Source organism: Drosophila nasuta, chromosome X (genome assembly GCF_023558535.2).
Source record: "Drosophila nasuta strain 15112-1781.00 chromosome X, ASM2355853v1, whole genome shotgun sequence".
Lineage (NCBI taxonomy): Eukaryota > Metazoa > Arthropoda > Insecta > Diptera > Drosophilidae > Drosophila > Drosophila nasuta.
The window spans coordinates 4,975,054-4,993,587 of record NC_083459.1 but is presented as its reverse complement, the minus strand read 5'-3'; the positions used below and the strand labels follow the sequence as shown (position 1 = coordinate 4,993,587).

Below are 18,534 nucleotides of genomic sequence, written 5' to 3'. Positions count from 1 at the left end.
GAATATATATGTATATACATATATTAAATCACCTCAAGAAGCTAGAATTTGAAGATTGAACAGCATTAAAGGCCAAGTTGTTAAATGCCTTAAACAAAAGTGAATAAAAAATATTTTAAACCCTCGAATTGAATTTACTTTTTATCATATCTCATGTATATATTTTACATTTAATTTTTGTATTATATATATTTTAAATAGTTATTTTAATACGAGTATTTTATATACTTTATTATTTTATATTACATATTTTATTTTATATGTTTATATAATTTTATTTATTCATCTTATTTTATTTATTATTTTTGTATTTTTAGTTATTTATTTCATCTACACATTTTACAGGGTATTGAAAAGTCGTGCTACGGCGCTTGGCGCTTAGAGGGTGGCAGACAACAGGGCTTTGGCGAGTAATGCGAAGTGGAGAGCTGAAGCTGGCTGTTATAGAGGAACATAAAATATAACTGCAGACTGCAGACTCTTGTGATGTTGTTGCTGCTGTTGCAGTTGCTGTTGTTGTGGTTGCTGTTGTAGTTGTTATTGTTATTGCTGCTGTTGTTGCTGCTGCTGCTGTGGCATACAGTGTGTCGTACAAATTGCACCGTTAATAAAGTCAAAATCGGATTAGACACGCCTCAACCTGAGCCCTGCCTACCCCAATCCGCGATCGGCGATCAGCGATCTCAGCTGCACGCCATCCAGTTGGCAACTGGACACACTTGCAGATCTTGCAGATCCCGTCTCGCAGATGCAGAAAAGATATTTGATTTCAGTTCGAACCAAAAAAATGACAAAAATATATATGAAACGATAACAAAAAATGCCAAACAATAAATTGACACTAATGAATTTGATTCATTTCGATTTGCTTTTGGGCAATAACTAAATCAAGCTCCACGACACTTGAACGGGGGAACAGAGAGGGAGGGCGTTACATTAGAGATATGACAGTTGTCATAAGGCAAAACACTCGGACACTCGACACTAGGTGACTAGCGAGACTGACCCATATGTGTCCACGAAGTGGGGGCAGTGCAAAGTGATTGCAATCGAATTGAAAATCGAAAGGAAAAACCTTTGCATACGCGGAGTTGCCTTAATTACAAAGCCAAAACATTTGATTGGGCAACAGCTGGACAAATCTTATAATATAAATAGTTGTTGCATAACTAAGTCTTAAGAAATTCAAAAGCCAACAAAGTTTCATTCGATAGGAAAGAACTTTTCTAGTGGGAAAGAAGAATTCAGGAATGTGTCAACTGAGGATCATCAATGGTCCTCAATATATTGTGTTTACGTATCCAAATCTTATAATATAAATAATTATTCCATAACTGAAGTTTTGAGAAGTTTTAAGAATATTAAAAACTTTTCTCGAAGGAAAAACGAATTCAGGTATGTGAATGAGGAGCATCAATGTTCATATACATATTGAGTTTACATATTGAGGTCTGAACTGAAGTTTTGATAAGTCTTAAGAAATTCAAAAGCCAACAAAGTTTCATTCGATAGGAAATAACTTTTCTAGAAGGGAAGGAGAATTCAGGAATGTGTCAACTGAGGATCATCAATGATCTTCAATATATTGTGTTGACGTATCTAAATCTTATAATATAAATAGTTATTGCATAACTGAAGTTTTGAGAAGTTTTATGAAATTCAAAAGCCAATAAAAGTATTTCTGTAAATAGTAAAGAACTTTTCTAGAAGGAAAAACGAATTAAGGAATGTGAATGAGGATCACCAATGATCCTCAATGTTCATAGATTGTGTTTCACATTTTAATCTGAACTGATGTTTTGATATGTTAAGTCTTCAGAAACTCAAAAGCCTAGAAAGTTTTAATCATTAGGAAAGAACTTTTCTAGAAGGGAAGAAGAATTCAGGAATGTGTCAACTGAGGATCATCAATGCTCATATATTGTGTTAACTTATTTAAATCTTATAATATAAATAGTTGTTGCATAACTGAAGTTTAAAGAAGTTTTAAGAAATTTAAAAGCCAACAAAGTTTCCAAAGTATTTCTATAAATAGTAAAGAACATTTCTCGAAGGCAAGAAGCATTCAGGAATGTGTCAACTGAGGATCATCAATGATCCTCAATGTTCATATACATTTATTGAGTTTACATATTTAAGAGCAAAACAATCATCGCTGTCAATCTCGTCGCATTGTGCCACGTTCGCGTTTCACGTTCATGTTCACGTCCGTGTTCAAGTCCGTGTCGAGGCATTTAGCTGCGAATTTCCCAATAACTTGCGGCCACTTTGTATGCACGAAGGTGGCCAACATGACAAAGACAAAGATACGAAGAAAGAGAGAGAGGGAGAGATGGTAGCTCTAGCTGGCAGAAGAGTCGCGAGTCGACTGATGTCTGATGTCGAGTCTCAATTAAGAAGGCAACGACCGAAGTTGGACTATAAAATTGGATGGGCTCACGAAGTGTCCATTGAGCCATTGAGTCACGACTGACTGATGAACTGAACTGAACTGAATGCTTGAAGAATTCCTTTATTTAATGTCAATGTCGAATCTGTTACAGATACATATCGACAATGGGAGAAAAATCAAAAATCAAAATAGTATCGTATGGTAAAATTTATCAATCAAATGATTTTTATTGATGTATTCAGTATTTCCAAATTTTCGAGAGACAGAGAGAGAGAGAGAGAGAGAGAGAGAGAGAGAGAGAGAGAGAGAAATATAATACTCTGGATCTTCAGCTCTAAAGTTGAATTGAGCATAATTGTAGAAAACGGAAGTAACCCAATTGTGCCGCAATTTCCTTATCATATTCCTACTTTATTTCTCTTCTTCTGTCTCTCTTGAGTCGCTGCTGCCATTGTTGATATGATATGAGAGTTTGCCCCGGGAAATCAACTTGCGGCACTTGCCACAATCAAAAGCACAATGCGCTGCATTTAATTGGAGCAAGCAAAAGCTGTTTGCTGTTGCCTAAGCAAATTGCTGCAACTTGGCGCTTCGACTCGAGGAGGCAATGAAATGCATTTATTATCAGTTCACCGTTCAACTTCAGCGGGGTGGAGCAAGTGGGGAAGGGGGAGGGATAACGAGTGAGCACTGGGGGCGATAATTGGCAGTGTGAGTGTTTGGCCAATTAAAAGCACTCGTCGGCTTTATCAAATTCAATTAGTAGAGCTGACTTTCAGCATCCCAAAAAAAACAAACATATATAAAACTGCCTGACTAGCAGATACCTAACAAATTTGTAATACATTTTGCGACAAATTTATTGAAACATTTAAAACAATATGATGGAATAGAAGGAAGACGATTGCAAGGGTTCAGATTTTTTGTTCAAATTTAAAAGTAATAAATTTGTATACTGTAAACAGTATTTTGTAGAGAGCCAAATACTTTTAAGCAGAAGTATTTTACTCTTTTTCTCTATAAAATACTGTTTTCAGTATAAAAATGTATTACTCCAATGAAAATAAGAACAAATCATCTATGAAACTGTAAATGAACTGCATTATTTATGTATACTCAAAAAAAAAAAGAGTTTTCAAAATACATTGCACTATAAATATTCTAAATTTCGTTGGAATAAGTTAATATCTTTTAATTTCTCAAAATAAACTAACGAACAGTATTTTACTCCTTTTCTCTACATGATACTGTCTTCGGTATAAAAATGTATTGCATCTATTAAATTGTTAAAGCATGAGCAGCATTATTTGAATTTTAGTTAAAAGTGAGTTTTACTAAATAAAATCATGTTTCTAAAATACTATTGCATTATAATTATACCGAATTTCTTCGGAATAAACTCATTGCTTTACTTGCTTTACATTTTAAAGAAGTTATTGCAAACATGTTATGATATCATGCGAAAACAATGTTTTGAGTCATCCAAAATGAAGAGATTACTACTCAAAGTTGAGGTCAAGTTGAGTTACTAATTATTTGATGGGGAATGCTAATAATTAAAATAATGATAATGGTTGAGAATAGATGTGTATCTATGTTATGTATCTACGACTAGAATACGACAAGTAATGTTCAGTTAAAGCCAGGTGGCATATTAATTAGTTAGTGGCAAATTGTGCTCTATGTGTTGTGGATGCTGCTGGGATCGTTGTGGACGTTGTTGTGGATCGTTAGACAATTCGCTAATGATGCCAACTAACGACCTGGTGCTGCTAATTGGCATACAGAACAGAGCCAAATGAGATATGGCTAAAAACATACTATATAATTATATATCTCTCTCTTTCATTCTTTCATGTTTTCTGCTGACTGGAGATGAAGACATGATAAACAAAGTTTGCTTTATTTTCATTCAACGCATCCACGAGATACAAAATGCATCTAGATACATTCATACATGTTGCGCAGCCACATTGCGAGTTTCAATTAAAGTTCCATTAACGCTTCGCGACACACACAATTATCAAAAATTAAATTTATGTTTATGACATTTCCGGCAGCCAGCAGAAGGCAAAACTTCTCTTTCTCCCAATCTTTCTTTCCCTGCATGCAAAATCGAAATGTGACGCATGCTGCGAGTGTGTGTGTGTGTGTGTGTGACTAAATAAATAAATAAATAAATGCAATGCAATGCATTTAAAGACACCGAAGATCAAAGCAACTTTATGATTATGCTCTCCATGCATATCCATCACCATATGGAGCTGCTGCTGTTGCTGTTGCTGATCATCTCAAAGCAGATCGAGCAGCCCAGCAAATACAGAAATACAGACAGACGGACAGACGGACGGATGGACATGCGGAAAGATAGACGGAAAGCCAGGCGCTGAGACAAAAGAGTTCCTGCATCAACGAGTTTAGAAGGTGCAAATATGTAAACGCCTCAAGTTCTATTCGCCTCTCACTCACTCTCTCTCTCTCTGTCGCTCTCTCTCTCGCTTTTTGTCTGTTTTTACTTTCAGGAATAGCCACAACAATGCATCACACAAACACACACTCAACACACATTGCACAGCGGGAGAGCCCACAAAGCAATGCAAGGCAGGAAGATGCGATGCAACTTTGCCAATACGCAGCCGCATACACTGAGAGAAACGCGCTACTACTTTCGATTTAACAAAACGAAACTCTTTGTAATGAAAAATATCTTATTACTGCAATTTTATCGTTTTTTTTTCGTGATGTAATATATCAATAAACTCAAAGCACAGTCTTCAAAATAAGATGTTTACTATATTTACTTTCAAATATGTTTTGTAGTAGTAGCTTATATTTTTGAATTAGCATTAAGTAAAACAAAAAATTAAACGTCAAATTGAATAATCTACAGCTGTGAAGTGCGACAGAAACAAAACATTTAGTATTTTTTCATTTTAACACTGCTATTTCAAAGTTCACAGCAGTATAAACAAATTATTCCAAAATAAATACGAATAAATCCACTTGAATGAACGAGCAAGAAAATCAGAAGAAGAATTTGTATTTGTCACTTTAGTAATCCAATTGTAACGCCTTACATTGTTGCAGTGCAGCCGTTGAGCATTGCATTGCAGTTGGTCTGCACTTTTCAGCTCGTCTGCTTCTGCCGACAACGACAACGAACAACGACGACGACGACGACGACAACAACAAGTCGAGTCAAGACAAATTGTCTACGCGTTGAGGTCTTGGCTATTGGCCTCCAGCATGAGCATGAGCATGACGTTGTCGGCATCTCCACTACTTGCAGTTGCAGAGTCCCAGTCACAGATGAGAGATGAAGACGAAGACGAAGATGAAGACGAAGTCGGGAGTTGGAAGTTGGGAGTCGAGCACAGACATTGGCGCCAGTAGCCGCGGGCAGCGCCACTCAGCGCCATAATCACAACAAACATGGCAATGCCACAAACCACACAGAGAGCGACAGAGATGAAGCATAAGAGAGCCAGAGAGAGAGAGGTGAGGTGAGGAGTGGCAATTGCACTGGCAATGGGCAGAGGTTTTGTGGCATGCGCCACGTAACCGAAACCGAAACCAAAACCAAAACAGGCAACGGCAACGCATCGGTAATTAAAAGTGGCATCGTGGAATTTGCAGCAGTCAAACGAGGGGCACAAACAAAATGAAGGAGAGGGGGCTAGAGCGGAGAAGGAGCACCACCACGCTTGACAGTGGCAAGCCTCGTTTGTGCCACACACAGCAAAAACAATACAGCAAATGCCGCAACTGCTTACCTTTTCCCTTCCCCTTTCCTAAGGGAAATCCTTACTGATTTTTCTATAGCAATTTCTTGTGTTATATTTGTGAAGTTCTTATTTAACATAAGACGAAATCTTTAATGGAAGTGCGAAAGTTTCCAACTGATTATCTTTTCCCTTCGCCTTTCCTAAGGGAAATCCTTACTGATTTTTCTATAGCAATTATTTTAGTAAAAGTTTTTTGCAGTTGATTTAAAATCAGTTAAAGTAGTGCTACGGCTTGAAAGGTCTATAAGTATCCTTTTTGCGCAAAAGTGGGACAGAATGAAGCATAAAGTTGTGTGCTTCACTTCACTTCCCATTCGCCACACACAAAGTGCAACATTTAAAGCACTTAACAGAGAACAAGCAGAACATTTGCATTTACATTTGGATTTGCATTTAGCCAGGTGGATGGCTTGGTTTGGCATGGAATGGATGGGATGAATAGCTGGCTAGCTGAAGCCTTTTGGCTATGCTCAGCTCTCAACTGCAACGTTGGCAGGCAGCTGGCACAACGAACGAAGGTAACCTCAATATACCAATGGAGCTGTTGGTGGCCAGATTGCAGGTTGCTCGCTGCAGGTTGCTCGTTGCTGGTTGCTTGCCAGGTAGGTGTGATTGTGGGCTAGTAAGGAGCTTTGACCTGCCCCAAAGGCGATGACGACAACGACAACGACAACAACAACGACGAAAAGGAGGATAATGCAAATGCATAACGAAAGCGACTGTCAGGATGTGCCCAACTCAAGCTGACTCAACCTTGCTTCCCATGCTCTTCACCAGTGCACAGAGAGGCTTAGGCCCAAAGCCGGATGGCTTTGATAATGTGCCGCGATGCAGTGGAGCATGCTTTTGACTGCATTTAGTCCACAACAAACAGTCGACTGACTGACTAACTGACTGACTGCTTGACTGACTGCCTTACTTACTGACTGACTGACTGATTGTGCGCCTCGTCGTGAGTTTTTAGGGGGGAGCCATAAAAGTCGAATGCACCTAAATCCGTAAATCGCCAGCGCTTTTAACACCTAACCAAACAAACATCAATGCAGCGAGGCAGCAGCCACAACAGCAATCGAGGTAAACAGATGCAGCAGCAGCTAATAGAGATGGCAATTTCAAATGCTGCTCATCTGCATGCTCAATTTAAATACTCTATAACATCAAGAAAGGGTATGAGCTGATCAAACGTTTGATAAAGATAATTACAACACCTTTTAGAATACTATGAAAATAAATTTATCAAGCAAAAGGGATGAAAATGATTAAAAATAATTCAAGGAGCGTACTTGTCAGCTAACTATCGGTATTCGTTTCAACTCGAATAAGAATCGTGTGAGACATTACATAAAAAAAGTGTAAGGAGCACAATATGTTTGATGTGGAAAAATGCAGCCCCAATAACTTGACTAAACATCAAACTTCTCGTTATTATCAGATTACTATCGCTATTGCTGTCATCTCTAGCAACTATCGCATTAGACTGCCACCAAATTTGTCTTTATTTTGTGAATTTGAAGAAACACAATATGTTTTATGAAGACAAGTGTACTCAAACTTTATAAAAGCTCAAGTTTGTACACGAAAACATCTTGTTATTATCAGTTTAACATCGCTATTTGTCAGCTAACTATCGGTATTCGTCTCAACTCGAACAAGAATTTAATAAGCCGTTAAAGAAAAAGAATGTCAGAAACACAATAATAGAGTTTTCCGAAAACCTTTAGGGCTTCAAACTTCTACACAAAAACATCTCGTTATTATCAGCTTACCATCGCTATTTGTCAGCTAACTATCGGTGTTAGTTTGAACTCGAACAAGAATTTAATAAGCCGTTAAAGAAAGAGAATTCCGAAAACCTTCAAAACTTGAAACTTCTACACAAAAACATCTCGTTATTATCAGCTTACTATCGCTATTGCTGTCATCTTCAGCAACTATCGCATTAGACGCCCACCAAACAACAACAACGATCGATGGCATGTGTGAATTTGTTTTATGAACTCGAAGGCACACAATCCCCAAAAGGTAGTCGGATATAGCGTAGATCTTTAGGCGCTGGGGAATTTCCCCCCGGGAAATAACTGCAGCTGCAGCATCTGCTGCAAATGTGTGCCAGAGCTTTTTTTTGTTTTTGTGTGTGTTTTCGTTTTTATGACTGCTGCAGATCGTAAAAGAACTGCTTGCAATTGCGCAAACAAAACGTTTGCTTTGATTGATTATGCGATTGATTGTCTATGGGTATGTGATGATTGATGATTGACTGACTTACCTTGCAGAGGGCGACGCCCGTGTCGAGGCGATCCATAAAGTTTTCCGCATTGATCCTGAGATCGGGATACAGTGTGCTCAGCCATTCGGCAAGATCCTCCTTCATAGCCTCCAGATACTCCTCGCTGGATTTGAATGGCCTGTAAGGCCGCGCCTCGAGCATTGCCATGGCGCCTCACTCGTCACTCGTTACTCGTTACACTTTACTCGTTAATTGCGTTTCTATTCGTTTGCTTGTTTGCTGTATTTCTCTCTCTTCTATTTCGTTCTCTCGTTAAATCGTTATTATATGTTTTGCTCTTCTCGTTATTTTGGATATAGGGATTTTTTGAATTAAAATCTCTCGTTACTTATGGCTCGGGTAACAGCAGAAACTCGTACATCGTTTCTCTTGTTTGTAATTTATGCTGTTGTAGTTGCCGCAATCGCAAGCTCGTCTTTAATCAGTTCTGCAAATTGCAAACAAAACAATGAAATTCAAAATTAGCAAGGCTATGAAAAATAATGTAATAATGTGTATTATAAATATCTTATTATTTCTTAAGAAACGTTATGAATGCAAAAAAAAACAAGTTCCATTCCATGCATTACAAAATAATCGTTACATTGTCAATATAACGAACTGGAATGGAATGGAATGAAATGGAACGTAAAGCGAACGTGTACTCCAGCTGCAAATGAGAATCGGCAGCCATAACAAATGAACTGCACGTTTCGGAATTTGATTAAGATATAACAACTAAAAAGTGCAGTAAAGTGAAGTATAAACATTGAGGGGAAAAAAAACGAAAGGAGATAGGGTGGAAAAGAGAAGGGTATGTAAAGAGGGGGCGGCGACAGCAAGTTAAAAGTGGAATCATAAATTTCAATATGCACATTTCCCATTAAATCTGCATTCCGTATACATATTTGCACTTAATGGATTGCTCTCTGTTCCTGTTGTTGTTGTTGTTGCTGTTGTTGTCGGGCTAAGTACGTTTCTTTGCTGAACAAATGAATGAATGTGCATTGAAAGACGGCGCAAATTTATGACTTTGGCACTGCAGCTGACATAATTATGGGACACAAAGCCACAACAGCAACAACAGAAACAACAAGAGCAACAGCAACCAACTACAATAGCAACAACAGCAACAAAGATTATAGAAATAAAATCAATAAATAAAACATAAAAGTGGCAGTCGGTTACTTAAAAGCCGCCAGCACTAAAAGCAACAGCGACAGCAGCAGCGACAGCAGCAGCGACAGCAGCAACAACGGTTGCTGTTGGGCGCCAGGTTAATGGCAATGCCAGCGGCAACTAGTCATACTTCTTCTCCTCCCTCCCCGCCTACACTTCACTCTTAGCTGCAGAGCTAATTAGCGGTAAGCTCAATTGAACTGTGAACTTGCCGTGAACAAGGAGCAGAGTCAACTGGACAGTCGCAAGATTAATGCCACCGCATCGAATTGTGGCTGCAATATGCAATGTGTTGTCGCTGTCGCTGTTGTTGTTGTCAGTTTTGAGTGCGAGGCAAATCTCTGCACATTTATTGTAGTACCATATAAAATACAATATTTATGGGATGGCAGTCGAGGTATCCAAGGCTACGATGCTCATAAAACTTATCGCTTATCTATTTATCAAAGTGTTGTTGCTGTTGCAAAAAAAAACAACTTGCATAACCTCCGAGCTGTGTTGTTATTGTGTTGCACGCTCACTTCGAGGCAAACTCGAATTCGAATTCGAATTCGTCGAGTCGAATCTCAGTTCGAATCCCATTCGAATGACCTTGTTGGGGGCGTAGAACTCTCTTCTACAGTTCTGCTTCATCTTTTCCATTGTATATGTATATACATATATTATGTTCTTCTGCTTGATTTATCCTTCAATTCTAATAATCTTCTTCACTCTTTTTTACCTTTTCTTTTTCGTTCTCCTTCGTTTGCGCCATCACGTCTCACTTCCATATAATCCTCAATTCAAACTTTCTTTAGCCATTAAAACTTCTCGATCTACAACGCAACTTTCTCGCACCAACAAAGCCCAACAATAAAATTGAAAAGCTTATTTCGATTTTGCCAAAAAAAAAAATGTAATGAAAAGAAAAACAATCACATATGCAATCTTAATGCCCTCTAATGAGTGAAAGTGGGGTAGATATGTTATAAAAAAAGTTAGTAAAAAGACATTTCATGAATAAAATAAGAAAATTCTAAAAACTAAAATAGAATTTTATATTATTACACGTCATAATAAAATAGTTCAGAAGAAGAATTAATTTAAATAATACGAATAATTAACAAAATTGTTTCAATAAGAATTCTTTTAATAGTTTTGATATGTGAGATTGATTCTTATAATTTTCTTGCTTAGTATAGTAATTCTTTTATATAATGTCTTTTTTCCAACTTTTTCTATAATATGTATACCTGTCTTCTTTGCATTACAATTATTATAACATATCTACCACGATTTCAGTCATTAGGTTGCATATGTGATTTTATGTAAATATTCAAAAAAAATTTGTCATATGATGACCCAAAAGTTCTTGAATTCCCCACAACAATTTTGGTTTACAGGGTAGCTAAGCGTTGAGAGCATTTAAATAGGCCGCCGTTAGTTGCTGTTGTTTTTGCTTTTGCCATTTATGTAACGTTCCCGGCAATCCAATCCGATGAAACGGCAACGGCAACGACGACGACGACGACGTGGTCTTAATTAAGCTCCAGCTTTGCTCGGTTTACTTAACTCGCAGTTCGCAACTTAATGCGAAGCAATAAAGGAAAGCTAAATGTAGTATGCAATTTGTGTGTGCACAACGAAGCGTAAATACACTTCTTTTTTTCTTCTTTTAAATTCCACAACTAAAAGGCTTAAAAGAGTGTTGACAGAGTCAGAAATATTACAGAGCTGAGAAAAAGTTAAGGTAAACTCAATGTGTAACAATTCTAAATAAGTTATTGAGCACCATAATATTAGGCAAGTTGGGGCAAAACACTGGATGTTATCACATCCCATACTAAATATTATATCAGCATTAGCAGATGTACTACTCGTAATTCAAGTTGAATACAAAATTGAAAATTGCGCCAAATCATTTGCACTTTAATATCCTGTAAATAGGCAAACTAATTGGACAACCCTCGCTCCGCTTTGCAGCGCGTTATATAGCCACAACTCTATTGCCTAATTAGTGGTATTGATCATGGGGATTGGAATTGGATTTGGGATTGGGATTCGATTGGATCAGATGGAAGTTAGGATTGCCACATGCATGTGCTGCGTAAGCAAAAAATGGGGGAAAAAAAAACGTGTGCTCTGGGTGGTGGACTAATAGTTTTGATAAGTTATTTTGTTTTGTGCAACTTTTGATTGGAAATTGTAGCAAAACACAACACCCCGCGGTGCAAGAGTGAGCGAGAGGGGGAAGGGGGAAGTGTTGATGGGTTCGATGATGAGATGGATAGATGGATCGCATAAGTCGGACAACTTGCGGGTCGTATAAGCAATTTAGTGTTCGATTTTCGATTACGATTTCGATTCCTCAATGTTTCGCAAATTTTGTTGTTCGCTATTCGCTATTGTTGTTGTTATTGTTGTTTTGTATTTTTGGCATCGATCAGTGAATGACTTTATAAATTGTGATCGATGAGATCGATAGATGGATGGATGGAATCAATCCCACCCATTGAGTGAGTGAAAACAGTGAAACAAATATGCAAATTTGACCATATTATGATTATTTATTTGCATGTGTTTCTTCTTCTTCTTCTTCTTCTGCCTCATTTCATTTCATTTCATTTCTTTCCTCTTTACGTATTTCGTATTTGAATTTTCGGTTTTAATGATTAGCGGTATTTTTGAAAGTGAATTTAATTAAAAACCAAATTGTGCATAGGATGCACCATCGTCAACCAGCCAAATGCTTATGCTTATAAGGCCAATCGCCAGTTATCCGTCTCCGTCTCCATCTCCGATCCCCTCAGCAACCCCTTTAACTGGGTTCCCTCTCCATATCGTAATTGAATTTTTGTGTTTTTGCCTTGCAAATTTGGTAATTGTTATTTCGAATTTGTCTTTTGTGACTTTTGCAATAATATAACACTACGGTTGTAGTTATATAAGAGCTCAAATTTTTAGTATTTGTCAAATCAAATAATTAAAAGCGAAACAACTTTCGAATAAATCAATTTTTATAGCCGCTCAATTTCATTGGTAGACAATCTGGTATATAATATATAGTATATGTTGAAAGTTGTGGTATATAGATATACCAAATGATATTTTTACGGTACTTTTACGTATATTCATTTGGTATGTTTCAATAATAATACTTTTTTGTTTTTCACTAAGTACTGTATAGTATATTTTTAACGTAGTAGTATATACTTGGATATACCATATGTAGTGTCTGATATTTTTACAGTATTTTTAAGTATATTCATTTGCTGTGCTTTAATAATACAGCCTTCGTTCTTGTTTTTCACTAAGTACTCTATAGTATATTTTGAATGTAGTTTCTGATATATTTTTACGTATATTCATTTGGTGTGTTTCAATAATATTACTGCTTTCTTTATTGTTTTTCACTAAGTACTGAACATTGTAGTATATACTTAGATATACCAAATGATATTTTTACAGTATTCATTTGCTATTTTCTAATAATACTGCCTTCGTTCTTGCTTATCACTAAGTACTCTATAGTATATTTTGAATGTAGTTTCTGATATATTTTTACGTTCATTTGGTTGTGTTTAAATGGTAATACCTTTTTCTTTACTCTATATAGTATATATATATAAATATACCAAATATAGTTTCTGTTATTTTTATAGTGTTTTTTAGTGCGTTTCAATAATAATACTCTCACATAAGTACTGTTAAAAGCTGTCACTAAGCTTGTGAAAAGTAAATTGTTTGAATTGTGCAATAATAACAATGATTAGGCAACAGTAAATCGGAAGAACTCAAGTGCTGTTCTGTAACTGTTGAAGTTGTTTTGCGTTTCGCAACTTCAAGTAGTTGAGTTGCGTTTAATGAAATGAAATGTTTTTGGGGAAAATGTGTTAATAAACGATAGAGGCAGAAAACAATAACGCTAATGAAATTATTAGGCCTCAATGTTGAGCGAGTCTTTTTGTATATGATACGGTATGATATGATACGATGTGTGCAATGTTTATTTGCCTTGTTGTTGCGACTTTTTAAATATTGTTTTGTTGTAGTATTACGAGTGTTGTGCTGTGTTGTGTCGTCGAACGGTTTTTCATTATCAAATGACGGCGAAGTCTTTACGAAATTGGTGGTATGCATGTACTATACGAGTGCCTGTCTCTCGATGGGCTGCTTCAGAAAGGTTGTTAAGTGTGAATTGCCAAATGACAGACAGAAAGAGTGCCAGCAACAACAATCATAACAACAACACCAAACGAGAGCAACAAAAGCACTTTCAATTCGTTTGCTCGTATCACACAAAATAGATGTTGACTCTTGCAATTAACAATTGCCGTTTGATCGATGGGACAGGTTGCTGCAATCGTAATACTTTACTATATTGTATATCTATATATGTATATTCGAAAATATATACACATGTAGTTATTGTTGTTACATCGTCGGCTTGTTGAGCTGTCATTTCGATGGGAGGCAAAGGACTGCCTGCTCTCTATCTCTTTTCCCTCTCCCTCTATCTCTCCCTCTCTCTTTCTCTGCTCAACCCTTGAACTTGAAGCGCCAACTACAACTCCTGCCAAACGCTTCAATTCCTACTCCTTCTCCATCTCCTTCTCCATCTCCAACTTCAATTCAACTCCATTTCCAATTTCAATTCCAGCTCCAAACTCGAGTTTGAATGACACTTGAAGCGACAATCGAAACGATTTTGTTTCAAGCCAAAATGACATCAATGGCAACAGAGACATTCCCATTTCCAATCCCATATTCATACATCTCACTCCCTTAGCCCTCCCTTCTCTCTCTCTCTCTCTCTCGCTCTCTCTCTATCTATGTGCATATCTGCTCAACACATGTGGAGCACGAATTTGAAGCATTTGTTGCACTTCTTCGCATCTGTCAGATTTCAGTGTCGAGGCTTTTTTTCCCCCTTTTGTTTTTGTTTTTGCTTTTCATTTTAGGTTGCATGCAATATGAAAGGGATTGGATAAGGAAGGGGCAACGGAAAGTTGTTGAGGCTGCAAACGGAGCAAAGAGAGCAGACGACAACCCATGGACCATGATTTTGACAGATCCCCACAGCCGCTTTGTCCTCTGTTCACGCGGTGAAATCAATGTAAATGCCACGCAAAAACAACGAGGTGTCATCGACCAACAAAAACTTGCTGTAGTATAGAATAATTACTCGCATACCTCGCTTAACGGCCTCAAAAGGAAGTTGACAAAAATTGGATACTAAGCAAAATTACGTTAAATGCAGCCAACATCATTTTTTTACTTATTTTCTTTTTAATTTTTAGCATGTTGCCGTTAAACGAGATAAACTGCAGCTAAGTGTAAAATTTGTAATAAATGTAAAATAAACGCAAAATAAAAAATAAATAAATAGCCAAAATGGCTTTAATGAAAACAACAATATATGTTTGTTTACTCAATGAATAATAAAAAGATGTGCCACTAAGTGAATTTTGGCATAAATTAATAACAAAACGAAAAATAAATAATAAACAAAAATAAATATCATTAATTGTGGATCAAGATAATATACCAAGTGCACATTGGTCGTAAGTAAAGTGTGGCCGTTAAGTGAGGTATGTAAGAGTATTTAAGTCAAGCAACAGAGATGTTTACATAAACATAATGTCATGCAAGTAATATAATAAATAGTTATTTTTATTTCAACATTTAGCACGTTTCCACTAAACGAATTAAATTTGCAGCTAAGAGCAATTGTTGTACAAATTGTAAAATAATCGTAAAGCAAATGATAAATAAACAGCCGAAATGACAACGATTTATTTTAGTTTACGTCATTTTTTTTTACATTTGACCTTTATTTCAACTTTCATTCAACTTGCAGCTACCCACTGCTGTGCACCGCATTTACAGGGTATACGTGGCTGACATCGTCAAGTGCAAGAGTTATTTTCACAAGTTATTATCTATCCATTTATCCATTGAACCAACAACAGCTAAACTGCTCTGCACCCCCCAGCGTGCTGCTTACCCCGTCTCCAAATGCATCTCCTCCTCTCCATCTTCTCTCTCTCTCCCTCTCTCTCTGTCTGTCGGTGTTGGCTGCTCCCCTTGCCGCTCCCTTGAGTGCAGCAATGCCTTGTCTTTTGTGCAGCACTTCAGTCGGCACTCGCACAACAAATGCATCCACACACACACACACACTCACACAGCGAGTGTGGCATTTAAAGCCCTGTGATGGATGCGTTCACTATGTGTTGCGGCTGTTGCTCTTTTCCCCCATACCCTGTACTACACATGGATTCAGCGGGTGTTAGTGACTAACACGCAATTTAATTACAATTGAATTAATGTCATTTGTGAGGAACAAAGTCGTGAATATGTTGCTCATCAAACCAATAATAACATGATGCACTTAGTTGACTCATTTATTTGATCGATAGTAGTCAACACTATCGATAACTTTTATTTATCGTTTGCTAATTCTAAACTGCACTTACATTAATTCTGTTACAAATACGCAAGTATTAAATATGTTGCAATGAATTATTCAAAACAATAATAATTGAATCCAATTTTGGTAAAAGTTTACCTACCAATCGATAGTAGTTAATACTATCGATAACTTTTATTTATCATTTGCTAATTCTAGACTGCATTTGCATTAATTGTGTTGCAAAAAAGAAAGCCTTGAATGTGTAGAATACATGTTTTTATCAAAACTCTAATAATTGGACCAAAACTTAGCTGTTAATCGATAGTAGTCAATACAATCGATAATTTTTATTTCGTGTTTGCTGATTCTAAACCTCACTTACATTAACTGTGTTGCAAATAAGAAATCCTGGATTGTGTAGAATGAATAATTTTTTCAAAACTCTAATAATTGGACCAAAGTTTAGCTGTCAATCGATAGTAGTCAATGCACTCGATAACTTTTATGTATCGTTTGCTAATTCTAGCATTTGCTTTAACTGTGTTACAAATGTGCAAGTCTTAAATATTTTGCAATAATAATTGGATCGAAATTTGGTGAAAGTTCGAAAGTAAATCGATTCATTTAGCTTATCGATAGTAATCAATAGCTATTTTATTTACTGCATTGCATTAATAGACTTAAAAAAAACATTACAACTCAGTCTCAGTCTCTGAATAAATGCTTTCAAGAGATCGATTGCATTTTTACAGGGTCTGTAACAGTCGCGTTGACTTCTATGCACTTTATCTTGGCTTTTCCCTTAGTCGGCTTAGTGCGTCGTTGTTTCGTTGTTATTTTGTTTTTTATGCATTTCACGAGCATTGTCATCGTCATTCTCAACATTATGAACAACTTCATTTGGGTGAGAAGTGAGGGGAATCGAGAGAGAGAGAGAGAGAGAGTGAGAGAGAAACTTCATGATGAGCATTGCACGTATTATGAAGTGTTGCCATAAATGTCGTCACTTCATTCTTGCCTTATTTGATTTCCAGGGTAAATGCACTGCGTGGCTAAAAGGAAAATCAATAGACGACGCCCACGCGACGTCGGCGCCGCAGACAAAGGATCTCCAGCTGTGTTTTTTAGTTTTTTTTTTACTTTAGTTTTGCTGGCTAAGAAAATTAGTTGACAATTTCATTTGTTGCGGCGGCGACTTTGAATCATCATGAGGTCTCAGGACGACGACCTTGGCTAAAAGTCCATTGGGCACAATGCCAGACAGACAAAGACAGAAAGAGAAGGACTGAAAGAGAGAGAGACAGAAGAGTGTTGTGTGTTGCAGCTGCTGTAAAATTGAGTCACAGCGTGTGTTGCATGTTCCAACGACAACATCATTCACAGTCACATTCACATTCACATTCATGTGTATTTCAATAACCTTCGTTTACAATAAATACAAAATAAAAGCTTGTCTAAGTCTTTTTGTTTGCATTTTGTTGTCGAAACTTAAGAACAACAACACGAAAATGTCGCACACACTTTGCTTACAATAAGCCACACTCATACGTATGTGTGTGTATGAGTGTGTGTGTGTGACAGCGACAAGTTAAGAATTCGAAACAAGAAACGCAACTTAAGCTGCGTAGGTTTCTTAAGTAACTTCAAATGTTTTGATTAGACTTTAAATGACAACAACAACAACCAAAGAAGCAAACAACGAAACAACAACAACAACAAAAGCTGTGTGAATGCCAAATGGCGCAGGCCAAGTCGAAGTCGAAGTCCAACTCGAAGTCGAACTCGAAGCCGAACTCGAACCCAAGTCAACTCATTTGCGCAGTCGCAGTGTGGGTTGAATCAAAAGACCTCGCCAGAGGAATTGAGAATCGTATCGAATCGAATTGAGCATTGAGACCAGAGACCAAAGACCTGAAGAGCTGGAGAGCAGGAGAACTGGAGAACTTGTGGAGAAACTGCCGCCGTTTGTGGCATACACAATGCCAGTTGGCTAACAGCTAATTAAAGTCGCACATTGATTGCCCTAATAGCATCTTCAGTGCATACTAATGTGCGACACAACATCACAACATCAACGATCAACGATCAACGAATCCACGCGATTCTAACTGCTATCTACGAACTGCGATCTTAAATCAAACACAATTCACAACGCTGTCATCTACTTAATTATTATTTCATGTTCACCTACAATGCAAAAAGATTACGTCTAATAAAAAATCGAATTTCCAGACGTTCATTTGATATATTACTTTAATTTTAATGAATGAGAGAGAGAGAGAGAGAAACTAAAAAAATGAATCTAAAATGATTTTAAGTAAAGCAAAAATTACGTGTAATAAAAAATCCATTTTCTAGACGTTCATTTCAAATATTACATTAATTTTCAAAGAAGCGTGACAAACTAAAATACAATTTAAATGTAACTTTAAATTTAGAGAAACTACAACTATACGAAACAACAGAAAAAGATTATGTGTAATAAAGAATTGAATTTCTAGACGTTCATTTCAAATATTAC

At 36.9% G+C, this 18,534-nt stretch overlaps 1 protein-coding gene across 2 annotated transcripts in view; it reads right to left on the bottom strand.

Annotated features, from left to right (window-relative positions):
* The window catches only part of LOC132796050 (GAS2-like protein pickled eggs), a 92,964-nt gene that overhangs the window by 28,409 nt on the left and 46,021 nt on the right, over positions 1 to 18,534 (bottom strand). For both annotated transcript variants that reach the window (XM_060807079.1, XM_060807078.1), the window contains exon 4: positions 8,444 to 8,891. In XM_060807079.1, coding sequence (XP_060663062.1) covers positions 8,444 to 8,611 — 168 coding nt within the window. In that variant the 5' untranslated portion in view covers positions 8,612 to 8,891. The remainder of the gene's footprint in view (positions 1 to 8,443; positions 8,892 to 18,534) is intronic.